Here is a 22,524-nt window from a genome sequence, read left to right as displayed (position 1 = left end):
GACAGGGTGTCACTGCGTACTAATCCCTCCTTTGTCCTCAAAGTTTGTTCCCCTGCTACCTTAAGTCAATCCATAGAAATCCCAGTTTTCTTCCCTAATCACTGTAATGCAGCTGAATACTACGTTTTTATTTACAGCGGACCAAGGAATTTAGGAAATCAGATCAACTATTCATTTCCTTTTCTGACTCCAGATTGGGATTACCAGTTTCTAAAGTGACACTATCTAACTGGATTTCCAGTTGCATAGCCTTTATCTACAGTTCAGAGGGCAGACCTTTACCCTGCAGGATCAAGGCTCATTCTACCAGGTCGCTGTCTACCTCTGCAGCCTTTCAAGCCAGGGTCCCACTTGATAATATTTGTGCAGCAGCTACGTGGGCTAACCCTCACACTTTTATTACACATTACAAATTGGATTTAGCTTCCAGAGGTAGAGCATCCTTTGGCTCCACGGTACTTAGGAGTATTTTCCAGTGAGCCACCCAAGAATAAGGTGCTAGAGACGCTGTCCCATATGTAAAAATGAAGGTGAGATTGGACTACACAACATAAAGAAGTTATGTACTCACCATAACATTCCATGTTGGTAGTCCATCTCACCCTTCATTTTTACCAACCTGCCCTCCTGCCCCCATCCTGGAAGATCTGGAGATAACAATAATAATAATTTGGTTATCTTTGGTTGGAGACCATTTAGTATTGGTTTGTCTGGTATGGGTTTTTTCTTCTAGTGAGCAGCAAACAAGATCTGGGGTTTGTACTGGTGCACTATGTGATACCTGCTTAGCCACGAGCAAACCAGAAGTCTTTGAGCTTATCCTCGAACCCATATGTAAAAATGAAGGGTGAGATGGACTACCAACATGGAACGTTATGGTGAGTACATAACTTCTTTTTTGTATTGAGTGTTATGTCAACTGGTTCAGTTATTTGGCTACAGCTGGGGGATGTATTCAAACTGGGATTCTTGCGTATTCTGTTCCTAATATAAAAGGTAAGCACAAAGCTGGGTTATCTGATGAAGTTTCTTACATAAAAAAGAACATAGAGGCGAAAGCACTTATTTTGTTTTTTCAGGCACAAGTTTTAAGAAAAGTTTTTCATTTTTAACGAGTGTTTTTTTGGAGTTGTTGGTAGACTGGACATTCTTCATTTGGTGGTAGTTTTTCAGTTGGAGTGTCCCTTGGTTTTATACTTTTAAATCTTGTGTAAATTTAATTGTTATAATGCTTGTAAACATTATATATGGAGCTTTTCTCCCTGGGTCTCCACTGAAAAAGGGATCATACCCAGTCAACTTTCCCAGTCAAAAAAACAAACAAATGAAATATTATATGCCCTTCTGATTATCATTTAAACAGCACCTTCCATTCTAGACTCAACTACAAACTCTTTACTTAGCAGTCCCTTACCCTTTCTGTTTGCCTGTACTCTTATCAATCCCTGATAGGGAAGGCAGTCCCTAACTTGTAGTCCAAGCTTCCACTTAGCTTCGTTCCACTCTGTTACTTTTTCCTCTTGATTTATTTGCTTACAGTACATTGGTTCATTTGCTAATTTATTTGAGTACATTCCTGCCTCTCTCTCTTGCCTATTTTCTGTACCCCTACTTGCAGGCATCTATGTGGTAAAATCTTCCTCCATTCCCGAGCTGTCTTAATTCGTGAAATACTTTCTGCTACTTGATGAATATAATACTCTCTCTGGTTATTTTTCTTACAGACATGCATCCAAAATCCTAGTCTTTCACTCTTGAAACACCACCACTGTTTTGTCACCATCCTTTTCCACTTTGATTTAGAACTGTCTACTTAAGTTATGTATGTAAGCCTTAACTGCATAGCTCTAAATTACCCCTTCAAATCAGGTAATCTTTGTATGCCCCTTACAAATGCATTTCTTCAGCTCTTTATTGTTATCCACAACTAATCTGGTTGATAAAAATATGCCTGGCCTGTATATAACACTAATGGGACTAAAAACCTTCTCACTGCTTTCATTTTACTAATCAAGTCTTTAATCAAGGGCTTTCAGTTAGTATCACAATTTTTATATTGTCTTTTGTTTCTTCCTGTATATCCTCAGCTGGTATAACAGATTTTTTTAAATCCATGTACTTAAATACTTCATGTTATCATGTTACCATAAGTATGGGCATTGCTGACCCAATTCAAGTGTGGGTCCTTAGTCTACAACTATAGCCTTTGTTTTATTTTGATTTATTTTGTATCCTGAAATGACCTGAAATTTTCCTGGGTCCTTTCCTGTTTGGCATCTACTTCTCAAAAGTCCAGGCCAACATGGAGGGACTGGCTGACCAAATTCACAGACAAGTGCAAGCTGGGAGCCATTATTAACTCTCCAGGTGATGTAGACATCCTACAGAAAGGCCTCACTGAGACCAATGACTGGTGTCGAAACCATGGCCTTAAGCTTAATGCCAAAAAATGCGTCGTCATCCCCTTTGGTAAAAACTCAGTTCCCACTAATTACCACATCGATGGGAGCCCACTGAACACTGAAGGCATTATTAGAGATCTGGGGACACAGGTTCACAGCAAACTCTCCTTCAACCGCCACATTGCCACTGTGGTCAGAAAGTCCTTCTATGTGGCATATCTCATTACCAAGGGTTTTGCATCCAGGAAGAAAGAGGTCATCATGTCTCTGTACTCTTCCCACATTAGGCCACTCATCGAGTTTAATGCCCCATTTGGCATATACCTCACTAGACACATGCAACAGCTGGAAAGGCCACAAAAGTACCTCATAAAGAGGATCCTAGGCATTAAACACATGTCCTACATGGACAAACTCAAAAAAACTACAGCTATTCTCTGTCTCATATCGTCTACTAAGAGGCGATCTCTGCTTGACTTAATCATGTCTGACCCAGCTCTGTTAGAAATTCTGCATCTAACAAAATCCCAATCCCTCCGCACCACATGCTCCAGAGACCTCAACCTCATTACCACAATCAGTAGAACATGCTGGAGGGACAGGTTCATAACCCAGAGACTGCCCATGCTCTGGAATAGACTTCCAATACATAGGTTCATAGGTTGATACTAGGCTATCTGCCCTAGGGCATTTATAAGCCTAGCCAGAGTATGTTTGGCTTTCGCCACCCTTTTAGATTAGTTGACTGTGCCTCTGTTTAGTAGGTCACAGAAGGTAGCCCTTTTAAGGTTTGTTTACTGTACCTCTGTCAAGCAGCGACACAGAAGAGATCCCAGGGGTAAACTTACGATCTCCCATCCATTCGTCAAGATTTCTCTTGAAGAGGGTCAGTGAGGGGCTCTGCCTAACATGGATTGGGATTTTGTTCCAGAGTGAGGGGAGCCTCTGGGATATGAATCTGTCCCTCCAGCATGTCCTATTTATTTCTGTGCTGAGGTTCAGGTCCCTGGAGCATGTAGCTCTAAGGGATTTAGATTTCCTGAGGTGAACCATGTCCATTAATTCTGGGTTGGACATGGCTTTATACATCAGGCACAGATCGTCTCTGAGTAGGCGGTACGCAATTGAGTAGAGCTGGAGTTTCTTTAGCCGAACTGCATAGGTCATCTGTTTGAGCCCCTTGATCCTATTGGTGAGATACATTTGGGGTCTTTCCAGTTGCTGAAGGTGTCGGGTAAGGTACATCCCAAATGGGGCATTGTACTCAATTATGGGCCTGATAAGTGATGAGTAGAGGGGCACAATGACCTCTCTTGATCTAGATGTGAACCCTTTCATGATAAGGTGGGCTATATAGAAGGTCTTTCTAACCCCTTTGGCAACATGATTGTCAAAGGAGAGATTGCTATCTACTTGGGTCCCCAAGTCCCTAATTACTTCTTCCGTACTTAATGGATTACCAACTATGTGGTAATTTGTGGGCACTTTGTTTTTTCCAAAGTGGATGACTATGCAATTTTTGGCATTTAGCTTTAGACCATGGCTCTGGCACCAGTTATCCGTCTCTGTGAGACCCTTTTGAAGGATGCTTGTGTCAGTCGGAGAGTCGATTATAGCACCCAGTTTGCAGTCATCTGCAAACTTGGTCAACCATAGTTCACCCGTGTTAGCCTGTACCTCGGAGAAATATATACCGAACAAAAGAGGTCCCAGGACTGAGCCTTGTGGGACACCACTTATAACTGGTTTAGAGTCTGACAATGGCACCTGCTATTCTGACCATGTGGGTTCTATACCTGAGCCAGTTTGCAACCCATCTTGTGACTTGGGGGTTGATATTTAAGCTGGTGAGCTTATTTATGAAGCCTGAGTGGGGTATTGTGTCAAAGGCTTTTGCGAGGTCCAGGTAGGCTGTGTGGACTACCTTCCCTTCATCTATGGCTTTGGTAACTGTTTCAAAGAAGTCGACCAGGTTCAAGAGGCAAGATCTGCCCTTAACGAAGCCGAATTGGGTAGGATCCAGTGTCTGGAGGTTCCCAATGTCTTTGTTTATGATTTCCATGATGATACATTCCATAGCTTTGCAGACCAGGCTAGTCAGGCTTATAGGGTGATAGTTTCCGGGGTCTGTTGTGGCACCACCTTTGTGGAGTGGGACCAATGTTGCTGTACGCCATTCCTTGGGAACATATCCTGTAGTAAGGCTGAGATTGAACAGTGACTTTATATGAGGGTTTAGTTTTTCTTGGAGCTCGTGTAAGACGCAGCCCGGGACGCCGTCTGGTCCCATTGATGCTGTGTTTTTAGCTTTGGAGAGGGCAGCTCTCACCTGTGCATCTGTGATCTCAGGAAGGCTACACTCTGTTGGGATAGACATTTGCTCTTTTTGGGGGGAAGGGTGGGAGAAGTTTACACTGAACCTTTCTGCCAGGATGTTGGCAATGTCTGTGGGTTCAGTGAATTTTTTGTCATTTTGCACCAACTCAGAGCATATCTGGGAGTTGCCTCCCAGGTTTCTGACATAACTAAAGAAGGCCTTGTGATTATCTTTAGTGTCTTATGCAATTTCTCTTTCAAAGCTGGCCTTAGAAAATTTTATGAGGGATCGTAGTTTCTTGCTAGTACTGATCAGTGATGCCTTCCCTTTTTGGGATTTTGCTCTGTCATGTAGTAGCTTTCTCCTTCTGTTGTATAGCTTATTTATGGCCGGGGTCCACCAGACAGGTCTCTTGCCTTTGGAGGACGGAGTCTTGGTTTTATTTGGGATAGCATGCTCCATGCATTCCTGTAGGTGTCCATAGAATGCTTTTGTAAAGGATTCTGCATTTTGGGCCGTATTGTCCACTGGCCTGGGGGCTTTGAAGGATTCCACCTCAGTTTTGAGAAGTGTGAAGTTTGCTTTTGAGAAGTTCTTCACCGTGGTTTCCTTGGCTAGGGGTGGGGACGGAATATGGATGTCCAGTGAGATTTGTTTATGGTCTGATCTTACCAATGAGGGGTATACCTCTGGTGTGGAACATGGAGACCCCATGTTGGTGATGACCAGCTCTAGTATGTTTTCCCCTCTTGTGGGAGTGGTGACCAGTTGTTCCATAGCATTTGAGTTTATAAATTCTAGGAACAGTTGGGCGAGGGTGTTTGGGCTTGAGTAGTTTTCCCAATCAATGTTTGGGTAGTTGAAGTCACCCAGTATAATAGTGTTTGGAGAGACCTTCATATTCTTCAGTGTTCTCAGGAAAGCCGAGTGATGTTCCTGTGTTTAGGAGAGTGGTCTGTAGCAGGCTACAAACTGGAAGGCAGTTTTGCCCACTGTTAGTTGCACATGGATGGTCTCCGAAGCTTCGTGCAGTGCCACTAGCCTGGAGGTGTGGGTATCTTTGATAAATATGGATACTCCCCCTCCTTTTGTGGTTCGGTCCGAGTTTTGCGGCCGGAAAGCATGGTATGAAGTATAGCCTGGTAGTGCTGGAGTGCTCTCAGGAGCCTTGAACCAGGTTTCTGTTACTGCACAAATATCGATATTCTCCATACTGAGGAGAGTCTCAAGTGCGTGCATCTTGAGGTTTAGACTTCTGGCGTTGAGCAGCATTACCCTTAGTTTTTTTTTTTTCTTTGTGTTGTCTATGGGGGTGGGGTTTGTCTTTTGACCCTTGCCTAAAAAGGCACTATGGGGGAGGCAAGAGCCTTAGCCAGTATTCAAAAACCCAGGGATGACAGGTGCAAGCCGTCCCTAGCGAAGCAACGTGGTTTGTCGAGCATGTCATCCCAGGCTGACCGACACATGATCCCCTTTGAATGACACCAATACTTTAGCCAATTGTTAAAATTGATCATTTTGTCTTTATACTGCGGCATCATTCTTGGTGAGGCTAAGATGCTGCTCAAGGTCAGGGTCATACCGGCCTGGGCTACATGATCAAAGAGCTCCTGTACGTCTTTTTTCATGTAGTCCAGGGAGGTACGTCTCAGGTCATTCACACCAGCATGGACAATACTTGTACTTGCTTTGGAGTGACCCGAGTGCTTGTGTTATGTGGCGGATCCTGGCACCTGACAGGCAGCTTACAGTGACCTTCTCCTTGTTCAGCCTGGTGAGTGGGATGTCAGTGTGTCTGACAATAGAGTCACCTATTACAACTGTATTAGGTGTGTTGTTTAGCCTTAAGGGCTGTGACTGTGTGGCACACTGACTTTGTGAGCTATGTGCTACGTGGATATTGTTTCGTGGTAGGTGTTGCTTGGATGTCTGCTTTGGAGGTCTCTACTGCTTAGGCAGATTTTTATTTAGAGTCTCCGAGTATGTTTTTGTGTGTTTATGCGTTTGGTTTGCTGATGCGATAGGTCTATGTGAGACTGGATTTGTGGTGTGTGTACATGTCAAGCAGAGCACCTCACTGGCTCTCTTCAAGAGAAATCTTGATGAGTGGATGGGAAATAGAAAGTTCACACCAGGGATCACTCCAGTGGTTCTACTTTATAGAGGCACTGCGAACTAACGTCGGATGGCACAATGCCAGGGCACTTCTATGGGCTAGGCTTGTAAAGGCTCCAGAGCAATTAGCCTAGTACACACCTATGAACCTATAAATGTGCAATTCAGCTCAGCTGTATCCCTGTGTTTCATGGGTGGTAGGAAGGGGTATGTTAAGTTTCTACAGCTTTTTTTTGGGGGGGGTATTTTAGCTTGGGCAGTACTGTCTGCCTGGATCAGAGGCATGGGGGGGGGGGCAAACCCAGGGTGAATTTCTAATTTCCCATCCATTGCTCACAGTTATGCTTAAATAAGGTTAGGAATGGACTCTGCTTCACATGGATGGAGAGCCTGTCCCAGAGCATGGGGATCCTCTGAGATGCACATCTGTGTCACCAGCTTGTTTTATTTATGTCACAAGCAAAATTTAAATCTGTGGCTTTAGTGGTTCTGATGCTGTTCGTTTTTCACAAGTGAAAAGCCATCAGAGCTGGATCCGAGGATGCATTGTATACCAGGTGTAGATCACCTCTCAGTAACCTATAGGAGACAGGATATAGAGAGAGGGGCTTTAACGAGATTTTTATAGGTCATTGTGTTTATTTGTTGGATTCTCCTGGTAAGAACCTTTGTGGGCATTCCAACTGTTGCGTGTGTCAGGTCAGATGCATACCTAAGGGGGCAGTATAATAAATGATGGGTCTGGTAAGGGTGGAATAAAGTGCCACTGTGACTCCTTTGCATCTGGATGCCATGCCCATACTTTTAAGATGAGCAATCTCAAATGGATTTCTTACTACCCTAGCCATATGTTGGTCAAAGGCTAGATTACTGTCTACATATGTTTCCAGATCCCTGACTACGGGGTCAACTCTTAGAGGTGTCTTATCAATGGAATAATTAACCTGGGTAGCAATTTATCCCAAGTCACTATATTGCATTTCTTGGCATGAGTTTTAGTCCACGACTTTGGCACCAGTCATTTGCCTGCATTAGATCCTCTTGTAAGATGTTTTGTCATGGGGGAATCTAGGATACCTCCAAATTTGCAGTCATGTATGTAATAGTGAGGGTGGGGGGCATTATGCTAGTTGGTGGCAGAGTGGGGGGTGAAGTTTGGGCCGAATTTGTCAGTCAGCAGATTCACTATATTGTTCTGCTCAGTGAAGGTAGCACCATTAACCACCAGTTGGTACACTGACCTGCGCTCCCTTTGGGTTTTGGGCATAGCTCTAGAAGACGTTGTGTTTGTCTTTATCCTGTGAGGCTATCTTGACCTTGTCAGTTTATATCCTTAATTTTGTGAATCCTTTATTTTTTTGCCAGTGGCTCTAAATGTAAAGCAAATCCATCCATTTATCTACAACCACTTTTCCCATTTTTTGCATATGGGGTGGGCACGTCACTTCAACAATAACAGTCTAGAGCCAAGGTTTACACTGCCAGGTGGCTAGCTCTGCCATGGTAATTCTTCCACACCACACTCACACCTATGGCCAATTTAGAGTATCCAGTCCATCTACTGTATATCTCTGGAATATGGGAGGAAACCCCCGCAAACAGAAGGAGGACATGCAAACTCTGCACAGAAGGCACCCCAGCCAAGAATTGAACCAGGGAGCCTCTTGCTGTAAGGTGACAACACTATCTGCTGCGACACTATGCCACCCATGATAGCTGAAAAAAGAATAGCTATACCTTGTTCCTGTGTTCAAACACAGTTTGTCAGAGAGGAATCCTCCCACCTTAGTTTTTGACTCTGACCCACTTTTGTCTTTCTCATTAACTGTATTATTCTGTCAGGGACTGCAAATGTTACTATTGTCTTAATCAGAAAATTCCAGCTGACTCTTTTGCATTCTCTGCAACAAGACCTACTAACAGTAGTGGTGGTTTCCTATACTCTGCTTCCCTCTGGATCTTCATAGCTCAGCTTTAATGTTGTCAGATACATTCTTCCCCTCCCTAAAATCATGTTGGTCCATATCTGTCAACTTCGGTAACTTCTTTGCCATTTTCTTAGCTAGTACAGACATTATCACTAGTGATGGTTTAAAATTGAAGTTGATCTGTATAAGCCAGATCTGAAAAGGTCTTTACCATCTGTGGGTAACACAGTCACTTCAGTTTTCTTCCAAGATGCTGGTACTCCACGTCCCTCTTTATTGATATTATTAAACAAGACCTTCAAGATCTTTCACTTTCTTCCTCCTTAATTTCCAGAGGAGTATCATGGCTTTCTGAAGGCTTCCCTGTTGTGATTGATTGCTGTAGTATTCATTACCATATGGGATTCTCTGCTGCGGAAGCCCGAACGTCTGGCCAGTCTGACTTTCAGGCTTACCACAAACAGAACTTCTTTGCTGCCAGTTCCGAATGTATCTTTTCACCGTCGGTCTGTTTTCCTGCATCCGTTTCTGCCAGCTGAATGCATTTTCTTTCTCCGGGTATTACCTACACCTGCTTGCTGAATTCTTTGCAGTTGCAGAGAAGTGCCCTGTTGGGGTTTTTGTTTTTCTTGCTTTTTTAAGTGCTCTTTAAGGTTAATGTCATCTGGGAAGGGTAAATACCAGTGTGGGAGACAGATTCCCCATTAAGACCGCCACGGTAAGTGTGTTTTTTTGCCTAAGAGCCTGTCATGACCATACATCTTGTTCTGTTTGTGAGGCGTTTGTTCCAAAAAACCCTTCGCAGTAGTCTTTCTTCCCTTTCTTTGAATCTTGAGAACCAGCATCTTAAGCTTCTCTCTAAAGATACAATGAAAGGAATGTCCTGCCTTGACAGTTAGCCATTATGGGAAGAAGGTGAAAAAGGCGTGACTGGAATCTTCTGTTGTCCAACTTCTGCCAGGTGTTTCTCCCGAGGTTGTTACAAACCCGGAGGCTCACCCGGCTGTGTTGTTGGCTTACTCTTTCGCAACCATGTTGGAGGCCAGTGAGGGTTCACCTGGCAGTAGGTCTGGAGAGGCTTTGCAGATGTCCATCTCAGACATTCAGGAGGAACCATGGTTGATTTTTTTTTCCAAGGTATTCTTGGCTTAGGCTTCAACCTCTACCTGATGATATTAAAGCTAAGTTGATGGATGCTCTTCTGGATTCTAAACTTTTGGTTGGGGAAGCTGCTGCTGGTTTGTTTTAAGTCCCTTCAGGGTAAGGGTAAGGCCGTACAGGAGCTTACACACGTGTTTGTTTCTCCTGTTCCTAAATTTCAGAGAAATTACCTTGCTAAGCCTGCTTTTGTTTGTAGGCAATCCCACTCTTCTACTAAAGGTAGGAAGAGTGGCAAACAGGCTCCTCCTGCTAATGCTACTCAGGATTGTCACTATATTATATTGTTAAATGCAATTTAACAATATAATTCTGATGTGTATATTGGAATAAATATTTGCATTTTATCATATAATTTAAATATCTACTTCATATTGCATTATATATGTCTATTTACATATGTTTTGGTTATGTTTTATTATATACAGAAAATGATGTCATACTGCCTCGTTTGAAATTCCAATAAATATGAGTAACAGTTGTGTAATTATTGAACCACTGAAGAAAGCTGACTGCTGAAACTGGTCTGGTTTAATAAAGGATTTATTGCTACTACTGCTCAGGGTGCTGGATTTCTTCTTTGACTTGTATGTTTGGTTTGTCCGTGCACCAACCATACTTGCTAGTCTGTTCTTTTTCTTTATTTTGTGCCAGAGTCCCAGATCTTCTGGTATGGAAGGTGGATGCCCTCTCATTTTCTTGGAAGGGGATTTTTCTTTATGCATTCCCTCCTCTTCCTTTCATTCCAAAAGTCTTGTTCAGAATTCACCAGGATGCTCCGAAAATCTTGTTGGTAACTTCCTTTTGGCTGTGACAGCACTGTTTCCCCTCTAATTTTGCATCTAGCCAAGGGCAGTCATCACAAGTTACCTTACAGGGTGGATCTAATCACACAAGACACTGTGGGTGATAGGATTTTGATTCCGATTTTGATTCCTCATAGACACCTGTTTTCAAAGGATGTGCTGCAAGTTCTGCAGGAGGTCAGGAAGCCTACTTCTAGGAAATCCTACTTATCCAAATGGAAGAGGTTTTCTATTTGGTGTCTCTCGCAACCTGGGCCCACTTACTGTGGATGTTCCTTTGGTTCTTTCTTTATTGTGTGAGTTGCTCAATGATGATTTGGCCTATTCTTCTGTTAAGGCCCACTTATCAGCTGTCTCTGCTTGTTTGCCTTTTTCTCATCCTCTATCTTCTAGATTTGAGATGAAATAATTTATTAAAGGTGTCCTTAATATTAGACCTCCCAGGAGTCCAGTTCCTCCTCCCTGGGATCTTAACTTGGTTTTGGAGAAGTTGACTTAGGCTCCATTTGAGTCTGCTGCTTCAGCCTCTTTCATCATTGTTCCTGGAAGACTGTTCTTTTGTTAGCTCTTACTTCTGCCAGATGGGTGTCTGAGTTGCAGGCCCTTATGACATGTCCTCCTTTTTTGATCTTTCTTGAGGACAGAGTGCCCTTGCGCACTAACCCTTCTTTCATGCCTAAGGTGGTTAATGCGCCTTCACTTGACCACTCTGGTAATCTTCCCATTTTTTTCCCGTCCACAATGGGGCTGCATACTTTGGATGTGCATAGGCAACTGGAGGTTTGTTTGGATAGGGCTAAGGCTGTTAGAAAATCTGATCAGTTATTTGTTTATTTTCATCCTAGATCTTTGGGACTTGCTGTATTGAAGCAAACTGTTTCTTCTTGTATTTCTAAGGCTGTTTCCTTTTGTTACACTTTTCATAGCAAGAGCCTTCCTTCTTCAGTTTAACACTCATTCTACTAGAGCTGTGGCTTCTTCTGGTACTTTTTTTAATAGCTTAAACACTAACTCTGTTTTTGAGGCAGCTGTCTGGACTTCTGTGCATACCTTTACCAAGCACTACAAGTTAGGTGGTATCTGTAGTAGGGCTGGATGTTCGTGTTTCACTGTTGCAGTTATTACACTTGGGTTATCCTGCTGGCAGGCTACCCGCAGTCGGCCAGAGTTCCAAAGTCTAGGTCCGGCGTCAGTTGCTGTTGCCTCTTCCCTGACGTCAGTGCTCCAGGGATATAAAAGATGCAACCGACGCCATTTTCTTCAGTCTTTCTTGCCGCGCGGTACCCGAAGCAAAAGCAGTTCGCAAGTGCCGGTCGGCCGACTCCTGAGATTTTTGAAATTGAGTTTCAGAACCGAAGTCTTCAGTAAAGCTAAGTACCCCGTTGGGGAAACTTTTTCTTGCTCCAGACCGATGTCAGTAAAAGTTAATAATTGTATTTCTTGTGGGAAGCAAATACCTCATAAGGACTTTCACTCTTACTGTATTCCTTGCCTAGGCCCTGACCACGACGTTACTAGTCAGTTTTGTGCTAGATTCAACAAATGCACTATTAAACGTCTGTTTGATTTTGCTTTACATTATTTTGGCCAAAGGTTTAATTACATAATGCCGTCAGAACAACCGACGACCGGAATTTATAAAAAAACGCAAAGACAAAGAAAAGAACAGGCATCCGAGGTCCAAAACAGACAACGAAGCCTCTTCTAGGCCAGTCGCCAGTTCTCAGTGAGGCGCTTTCGCAGCCCCTGACACCTGCTACCTCAGAGCCACAGGCCGTATCCGACAGCCATGTGGAGACACCAAGGCCTGTGGAAACTCAAGGTATTGGGCCTGCGGAAACTATTCCCTCAGATGGGTTCAGAGCCGCTGAGCAGGCATCGGCTTCTGAGGGTGTTTTCAGACCTTCACAGCTTACTATTAAGTCCACTACAGCAGCCAAAGGCAAAGTCAAAAACACCATTAAAGACAAGGAAACAAGTACAGCATTCTCCTGAACAGTCATCCATGCCAAAGAAACAGATGCTTAAAATGGCCGAAGACCTAATTACTTTAATCAGGGGTTCCCATCCCCCTCCTGACAAAAGGCCTAGGCAAGACACTGACTATGATTCCTCTGACCAGGTTTCTATTTCCTCTGATTCTTCTCCTGATCAGGGATATTCTCTCCTTCCCTATGAGGACTCTGATGCAGAAGAGTCTATACCTTCAGCCTGTCTGCCTGAGGATTATTCTTTTGGGGAAACCCTGCACACCATGAGGGAGCATTTCCATTGGGAGAGCCAGGATTATTCAGAATCCAAGAAAAGGCTCAGAGACTTTCTTTTATTGCCTCAGCACAGGCCCCTGGCTATTCCCCCCCCTGTGCTTGAATATTGTTGATGATGTTTTCTCTGAATCCAGTCTGTCTCCTTATTCTTTACCCCCTGCACCAGTCAAGCCAGACAGATACTACAGGGTCCTTGACTCTCATAAATTTCTTTACAAAAACCCTGCTGCAGATCCAGAAACAATTTCTCAGGGTCCTAAAGGGGTTAAGGCTTCCACTGCTAAAAATCCTGTCCCCTCGGATAGGGATTCCAGAGCTCTAGATAGATGGGGGAAAAAAGTTTACACTTCTGCTACTTTAGCTGTAAGGGCTCTAAATTGCCAGTTTCACATGCTTAAATATCAACAGTACCTCATTTCCTTGTTAAAACAGAAAATGGTTTCAAACTCAGAGAGTCCTGACAGTAAGGAAATGCAGGATTTATTGCATGCAGCTGAACAAGTGGGAAAGCATACTCTGCAATGTGGTTTTGATTCATTAGAGGCTTCTTGTAGAGCCGCAGTTACAGGCTCTGTTATTCGAAGGCATGCTTGGTTGAAAGAGCAAAGTTTACCTGAACATGTTAAAGTAAAATTATTGGATGCTCCACTACAGCATGATACTTTGTTTGGTGTTAAAGAAAATGGAGGATAAAGCAAAATCAATGCAGACAGTAAAGGATTTCTTACAGGTTCAACCACCTAGGTTTAGCAGAAACTGGCCTTCAAAAAATTGGTCCTTTCCAGTGTCAGACAGGCCACAAAGAGGCAGATACAGATGCCCAAGAGGCAGATCTCAGCCCCAAGGCTCCTACAGACCTAAACAACGGGGTGCTTCAGCCCCCAAAGGAAGAGGAGACAAATCACAACCTTATAGGAAACCGTCCCAATGACTTCCCTCTACAGATGCCAAACACTTAGCTTTTGGCAGCACCCCAGGGGGAAAGCTAGCACTTTTCTCAAAAAATTGGCACATAATCACCCAGGACAAATGGGTACTGAATATTGTTTCTCAGGGTTACAGGTTCCACTTTTCACACGCTTCCAAAATCAAAAGGTACGCCAGACCTGCCACAAAACCAATGGGCAGCAGCACAAAAACAAATTGCTGCTCTCATGGACATGGGAGCTATTCAAAGAGTACCACAGTAAGAACAGGGACAAGGATTTTACTCAAGACTTTTCTTAGTACCCAGAATGGACAAAGCCTGGAGACCAATACTGGACTTGTCAATCCTAAATACTTTCCTGAATGTTCCAAAATTCAAAATGTTAACACTGCAGCAACTTCTACCCATGCTGGGCAAGAAGGCTTGGCTAGTTACTTTGGACCTCAAGGAGGCATACCTGCATGTCCCAGTCAGACAATCTTGCAGAAGATACCTCAGATTCATAGCTGGCTCAATGCATTACCAATTCTCTGCACTGCCCTTTGGCTTATCTACTGTGCCCAGGGTCTTCACAAAATGCCTGGCACCAGTAATTGCATTTTGCAGACAAAAAGGAATTCAAATATATCCCTACTTGGACGACTGCCTTATTCAAGCAGAGAGCAAGGACATTCTTGTAAAGCATCTGGTGTTTGTAAAAAGATTACTAATTTGCCTAGGGTACACAGTAAACGAAAAGAAATCAAAACTACTACCCTCTCAAGAGATAATATTCCTGGGTGCCAGCTTAAATACAACTGCCCAGATGGCTTATCTCACGCCAGACAAACAAAGGCAAATGACTCATTACTTCCAAATGATGGCAACAAAGACCCAGCTCCCTGCAAGAAAAATTCTGCAGGCCCTGGGCTTCATGGCGTCCTGCATTCTACTAATTCCATATGCAAGACTGCATATGAAGAAACTACAATGGTATCTAAAAAGTGTTTGGACTCAACATTGCCACAGCCTGGAGACAAACATAACTTTAATTTCCTGCCTACAACAGGAGTTTCGATGGTGGTCCCAGGCCTGTCACCACAACAAGGGACAGCCTTTCACCTTATCCACAGCCAGGCAGACAATAACAATGGATGCATCGGATTATGCCTGGGGGGCACATATGGCAGGAAAATGTATTCAGGGCTCGTGGCCCAAGGAACAAATGCATCTTCACATCAATCAAAAGGAGATGCTAGCTATACAGAATGCCCTGAAAGCTTTCAAGGACCTACTACATCCAGGACAGCTACTAATAAAGACGGATAATACCACAGTTATGTGGTACAATACCACAGTTATGTGGTACATAAACAAGCAAGGGGGCACACATTCCTACCCCCTATGCAGGCAAGCCATGACTTTGTGGAACACAGCACTGACCTGTCAAGTACATCTGCAGGCACAGTTCCTGCCAGGAACGAAAAAATACACTGGCAGACGAACTAAGCAGAAATCTCATGGATCCTCACGAATGGAAACTAAATCCACAGGTGTTCAGCATGATGATAAGGAAATGTGGACGCCCAGACATAGATCTTTTTGCCTCCCCTCACAATTGCCAACTACAGAAATTCTGCACATGAACTTATCACTCTCAAGCATGGAAAGTAGATGCTCTATCATTCAGCTGGAAAACCCTGACCGTTTATGCCTTCCCTCCAATGCCTCCTCTTACCAAGGTGCTCCTAAATGTCAGACAAGAGAGGCCAAAAATGATCCTGATTGCCCCAGACTGGCCACGCCAGCACTGGTACCCAATCCTAAAGAGCTTGTCTCAAGGCCCAGCCTGGCTTTACCTCAAATTCCTCATCTTCTGACTCAGCAAAACAATCAGATTCTGCACAGTCAACTCGGAACCTTAAATTTGGCAGCATGGCAGATAATGTAGCCACTCGGACTGCGTCTCTCTCTAAAGCTGTTTTGGATGTCATTTTAGAAGCCAGGAGGCCCAGCACTAGGAAATCTTATGCAGAAAAATGTAAGAGATTCTGTGCTTGGAACCAGGCACAAGGGCACGAACCACTTGTTCCAAATATACCTCAGATTTTACAATACCTAACTGAGATGCTGGACAAAGGCCTATCTTTCTCATCAATTAAGATCCATGCCTCTGCCATTTCAGCTCATTACAATAGAGAACCTCCTATTTTTTCACATCCTCTACTAAGACAGTACCTCAGAGGGGCAAAAAACATAAGACCTGAAGGAGAGCACCAGTACCAACTTGGGATCTCAATTTTGTTTTAGAAAAGCTCACACTGCCTCCTTTTGAACCAGCCAGCACAGCTGATATAAAATTCTTATCGTGCAAAACTGCTCTGCTCCTAGCAATAACTTCAGCAAGAAGAGTCTCAGAGTTACAGGCATTAATGGCTGTGGAACCTTTCATCATTTTTCACCAGGACAGGGTTTCTCTTAGGACAAACCCAACATTCATGCCAAAGGTGGTTTCCAATGTGGCTCTGAACCAAACCATTCATTTACCAACTTTCTACCCAAACCCCCAGAATAAAGGGGAGAGACTTCTGCACGCTTTGGATATACACAGACAGCTATGATTCTACTTGGACAAAACAAAAGCTTTCAGAAAAACTGAGCAACTGTTTGTAGCCTATGCTGCAGGATCACAAGGAAAGCCTATCACAAAGCAGACAATTTCAAAATTGATAGGACACTGCATTCACTTCTGTTATGCACAACGTGGCAAAACAGTGCCTAAGGACATTAGGCCACATTCTACCAGAGCAGCAGCCACTTCAGCAGCCTTTCTCAGAGGAGTACCAACCAAAGACATTTTAGAAGCTGAAACCTGGAGTTCAGTGCACACTTTCACCAAGCACTACCTCTTACCTCTCTACTCTAAATCCAGAGCAGGCTTTGCCACTGCAGTTCTGCAGGGCCTGGTAGCCTCTCCAAATCCAATTTAGACCCAGCCACCCAACCTCAGCTTTGGGATTCAACCCAAGTGTAATGACTGCAACAGTGAAGCACGACGAACATAGTACAGTTGTGTACCTACCATAAATGTAGATGTTCGAGTGTATTCACTGTTGCAGTCCAGGTTACCCACCCACCATCCCCCTTTTTTCTTTGCTGGGACTTTTCTGTACTTCTCAACTCTGTACAACCTATGTGGTGTATTTGCTTGTAGATGAAGGATAAGTTTATATTAGTACATGCATGCTTTTTTGCATAATTTATTTTTTTCAGCCTTCCTATCTGGGGATACCTGACATCTGGGGCAAGAAAAACTGAAGAAAATGGTGTCTGTTGCATCTTTTATACCCCTGGTGCACTGACGTCAGGGAAGAGGCGACAGCAACCAACGCCGGACCTAGACTTTGGAACTCTGGCTGACTGCGGGTAGCCTGCCAGCAGGATAACCCAAGTGTAATGATTGCAACAGTGAATACACTGGAACATCTACATTTATGGTAGGTACACAACTGTACTGACTACAAGTTAGATGGTATCTGTAGTAGGGCTGGTTTTGTTAGGGCTATTCTTCATGGCTTTTTCCCCCCCTAGTTTCCTCTTGAGCTTTGGCACTCTCCCATGTGGGAGTGAATATTGGAGTGGTGAATCTTGGGACATAGGATAAGATTGTACACAACTGTACTAATGGTAGATGTCCTTGCCTTCACTGCTGCAGTAATTGCTCCCTTCCTCCTTCCCCCTAGTCTCTTGCCTTCCTGGATGTACAGATGACCTCTGTGGTTCCTTGAACTGGTGTTCCTGCTGGGGCAATTAGTTCTGTTTATGGTAGGCCTGAATGCCCTATCCTTCACAGTGTGTTTGGGTGACATTCTCTGTACCTTTTAAATAAGTAAAAAATAGTGTCTGGTAGACTGGCCTAGACAGGCGATCGTGTTTTTCTGGCAGGGAATCACATATGGTAATGAATACTGCAGCAGTGAAGGCAAGGAGGTCTACCATTATGGTAAGATTTTACACAACTGTCCTTTACTTTATCTCATCTATTCCTGTGTTACCTAAGATGAATGGCAATACATCCTTTATGGTTACAGCTGAAATGCTGTAACTAGTGTCTTCTGGAAGAATTCCATATGGCAGAAGATGGGCTACAGCATTCACTAGTAAAACTTCTCTCTCCTCACATTTATAAATACTTCTAATTGAATGCTTTACAGAACTGCTTTATAATGTAACATGCAATTTACTTTATTATATTTCTATTCAGATATTAAAAAGAATGAAGTATTTTCTGACAGTTATTTATTTAGTCCCTCCAGTGTCCTTTTAAGCATTAATGATAGTAATGCCTTTCGGCTTTTCCTGGTTAGGGGTTGCCACAGCAGAACTCCGGTCCGCTAATGATTGACGGTGGATTTTTACGGTGCCGAGTTGCCAGCCCGATGCCCAACCTTCAAAGAAAGCACACTTATTCACCCACGCACCTACCTGCATGTCTTTAAATGTCACTCGACCACGGGGGGGGGGGGGGCATGCAGACTCCACACAGAAGGCGCTCCAGCCGAGAATCGACTGGGAGAACCTCTTGCTTTGAGGTGACAACGCTAACTGCTCCACCACTGCGGCCTTTTGATATACAGCGGTTATCCTTTAGAGTTTTGCCATCAGTTTAACTCATTCACTCCAATGGAGCTCAGGATGTTTGCACTGTAACTTCTAATGGGTGGAGCCTAAGCCTTTTGACGGAATCAAATGATGTCCTCACATTTCAAACAAATGTTTACATCTCTGGAAACTCTTCAGCACATACTGTTTTTATAGTGGTAGTATTCTTTAGGTCCTAGGTCGTAAACCAAGTTTTACAAGTCACAGAAAACACAGTAACTGTTACATTTGTAATATTTTGTAATCAACTTGCAATATCTCATCAATCTTTCAAGTTACACACATACTGTCAGTAGCGTTTTATTCACCTACCTTAGAATATTCATATGATGCTAAGGGATTCTGTCTGTTTTACTTGGTTGTTGAGAAATTTAAAAAAATGTGAACATTCTATCTATATAAATTAATATTATAAAAACAATAGTTAATATCTATTTACCTGCATTAGACAGAGGTCAAATATTAATGCAGTTGAGTTTACAATTGTGTAAGCTTTATTTATGTTCTCCAAGACTATACTAAGTTTTATTAATTTCTTGTTTCATAGACTGACACAGGCATTGACCTCAGTTCATATCAACAGAAAAGGTAAGAATATTTTACATGTGTTTACCATCCTGTTATTTTTGTGTTCTGTGATGTTTATGTAGCTCTTGAGATGGCCTGTTTTATATGGCTTTAAGGATAGTGGAAGGTATGTGATCTTAAAGAAACTACCTGCTGTTAGGCAAATTTCTTGAAAATCACATGTTCAGTTTACATTTATTTTAGACAGTACTGAAAATAATGATATTCCTACTTTTTCCTGTTATATTTTATATGTTCTGCTTCCCATGGAAGTGTCAAACTGTAATATGTACTACATTTGTTTTGCCTTTTTTTTCACTGTGTAAAAGCAACATAGTGTCTTGCGTTCCACAGCTTAGCTGTAGAACATGAGAATTTAGAAAAGAAAACATCTAGGTTTGACAACTTAACATTACAACTTGTTAGTGTTACAGGAACATTTTTTTTAGCGTAACACCCACAAACATTTGAATTTAGAGTAAACATTATTAAAAGACTTAATTAAGAAAAGACACCTTACTCTATAAGTCTTGTGGAAAAAATACAGCAGCTTCACTTCTGTCTGACATGCAAATGTTATTTGTGGTAATCTCACCAGTGTTGTGGTTTTCTGTAATCTTCAAACAACCAAATGCGCTGCACACATGTATGGAAGTGGTACACGGCCAAAAGAACAAACTGCTAGCATAAAATATTAAATACAAAAGAAAATAGATGGATTATTAAATTATGGGGACTTTTTTCTCCTGGGCTCAATGAAAGTCTTTAAACCACCAATGGTAGGGAGACTTTGAATATTTAAATGTTATGGGTATGATGTCTGTTATTGCACTGATGAAGGCAATTTTGCCAAAACCAGTTTGCTGATTACCTTTTTCCTTGATAGACATTATGCTGACTGTTTTCTTTCTCGGTGGTTGTTATTAAATAACTTTATAGTGCTGACTTTTGTGTGCTGGCCATTTTTTCATCTTGTTTTCTGTAATCTTACCAGTGAAATTTTTAAAACCTAACTGGTGGGTGCTGCTTAAAGCCCAGCACAGCAGCTACAGTAATGTTTTGTATCAAGGCTGATCAGTTTTAATGCTGGCTTAGGGGCTTTGCTAAAGGAGAATGCAGACTGATTTTAATTACTCATAACACTTCTGGTACTGAGGTATTAGTTAGGATTATGATCAGTAGTAAAGCAGCAGGTATTGGTGGTTCACAGACATTTTCTTATAAAATTTAAGTCTCTAAACAAGCATTTGCATCTCAGTATAGTTGGCAGCGGGTTTTGCTTTTAAACACTTGAAGATACCTTGACTTTTGGTAGCCATGCTATGGGGTTAATGTGTATACAAATGACCGACTAATTGTGTAGCTGTTTGTTTTTGTGTAGCTATTTGTTTATTTTTGCTGCAAGTCTTGTTTTTAATCTTGACAATCTAAGTATTCAGTTTGCAGTTCTGCAATGAAAGTGTGTATTGTTGCCTCAGAGTGTGTGGTCCTTTGGGTCAATTCCCAGGCAGGGTGTCTCTGTGCTAAATCTATATGCCATCCCCATGGCCATGAGGGTTCACCATGTTCTGTTGTTTTCTGTCTTATCCTAGAAACATGTTCATGGGTGAATTGGCAACATACTTTTTCAACTGTCCAAATTTTGGAGTGATGTCCCTTCACTACCTTAGCCCTACGGGCTATCTCCTTACTATGACCTGTGCCCTAACCCTAAGGTCCATGAGTACTGCACGGAAGTTCAGTACAACACCCGTTTGTTGTACTGAACTTTGCGTAAGTGCACTTTCGATTTAGTGCACTTTTGCTGCAGTGAGCATTCCATGCACTGTTTCAAATTAGTGAAAATTCGATCTAGTGTATGAAACCCATATATGGGTTCCTATCAGATCGCCGAAAGCTCATTTCACCAAGACCAAATCGCTGAAAACTCATTTTGCCTAAAACTCATTTTGCTGAAAACTCATTTCACTGAAAATAGTACAGGCAGTGTATATGCCCTTTTCCCCACTGTAGTGCGACCCTGGAGTTAGTATATATATCAGTAGGGGGGTGTGGGTGAGAAGCCCCTGCCTAATGTTAAAAACTACTAACTTACCTAGTTAATAGGAACTGGACAGTATAAAACTAAGCTAGTTGGGGGTCTGTGCCCCCCACACCACCCTACTTATATATTCTAACTCCAGGGTTGCACTACAGTGGGGAAAAGGGCATATACACTGCCTGTACTATTTTCGTTGAAATGAGTTTTCGGCGAAATGAGTTTTCAGTGATTTAGTTTCGGTGAAATGAGCTTTCAGCGATCTGATAGGAACCCATATATAGTCGATGGCTGTTTAGATGTGATACAAAAATATATTATGATGGAAGAATATAAGGGCTTGTTTAATAAATATATGGAGGACATGAATACCTTTGAAAATGATGTAAAAACTAGAAAATTAAAGAAGTTCAACAAGGACATGAATGATGGCAAAAATGGTAAAATCTACACCTGGAAACAAAATAAAAGAGCAGTTAGGTTCAGTGATACTAACAAACCAAGACGAATTAAACGGAAGCGAAATAAGTCTCTTTTAAAATCCACTCGAGATATGGACAATTTTGAATCTAGTACATCAGAAATGTCATTGAATGCCCCAAGTACTGACACTGATTACGATGCAGGTGAATTAGCTGATGCACAATCACCGACACATAAAAGGGCCAAATCTAAGGGTGGCCCTTTAGAAGAGCTGGCAAGAAACATTGGAAGGGAAGATCTGATAGTGATGGAAGAAAAGTTCAGGAGACTGGTAAAGGAAAAGTGAATGGTTTCAGTACTTCGAATACCATGTGGTCGACACCATATGATCGAAGTACTAAAACTTCAAAAATGTAATAAAAAAAAGGAAAAAAAAACAATAGTAACTGCTGTGATCAGGGGGGCAAACCCCCCTGCACCCCCCACACCCCCTACTTAAATATACCAACTCATAGATCGCACTTTAACAGAGTTAAGAGCAGGAAAGGGAAGGTTTCCCTGTCCTATGCTGTAGCGCGATCTCGGAGTTGGTATATTTAAGTAGTGGGGATGTGTGTGGGTGGAGCAGCCCCCCACGATTGGGGGTGCAGGGTGGATTGCCCCCCTGCCTACTCCCTTTACTTTACCTTTTTTTTTAATTTTTATTTTTTTTTTTAAATACATTTTTGGGATAATTTGAAAATGTAATTATTCAATCATTAAAGGTCGACCTTTAGCGATTCGAACAATTGCATTTTCGATGTTCCAATAGGAAGCCCTGAACATCACCTCCACACTCCTCACAATAGCGTAGGGTGTAAAGGTGTTTTTTTAGGCGTACCATCCTCAGAGCTTCTTTGCTGCCAGTCCAAACGCTGTTTTTAACTATCAGTTT

General features: G+C 42.5%; 1 protein-coding gene across 2 annotated transcripts in view; it reads left to right on the top strand.

Annotated features, from left to right (window-relative positions):
• The window catches only part of TMEM131 (transmembrane protein 131), a 3,850,119-nt gene that overhangs the window by 836,108 nt on the left and 2,991,487 nt on the right, over window positions 1-22,524 (top strand). For both annotated transcript variants that reach the window (XM_044072169.1, XM_044072168.1), the window contains exon 3: window positions 19,110-19,150. In XM_044072169.1, coding sequence (XP_043928104.1) covers window positions 19,110-19,150 — 41 coding nt within the window. The remainder of the gene's footprint in view (window positions 1-19,109; window positions 19,151-22,524) is intronic.

This window comes from Protopterus annectens, chromosome 5.part0, assembly GCF_019279795.1.
Source record: "Protopterus annectens isolate FY-2018-M chromosome 5.part0, PAN1.0, whole genome shotgun sequence".
NCBI lineage: Eukaryota > Metazoa > Chordata > Ceratodontiformes > Protopteridae > Protopterus > Protopterus annectens.
The sequence above is the reverse complement of the archived record's forward strand: the minus strand, read 5'-3'. Positions and strand labels throughout refer to the sequence as shown.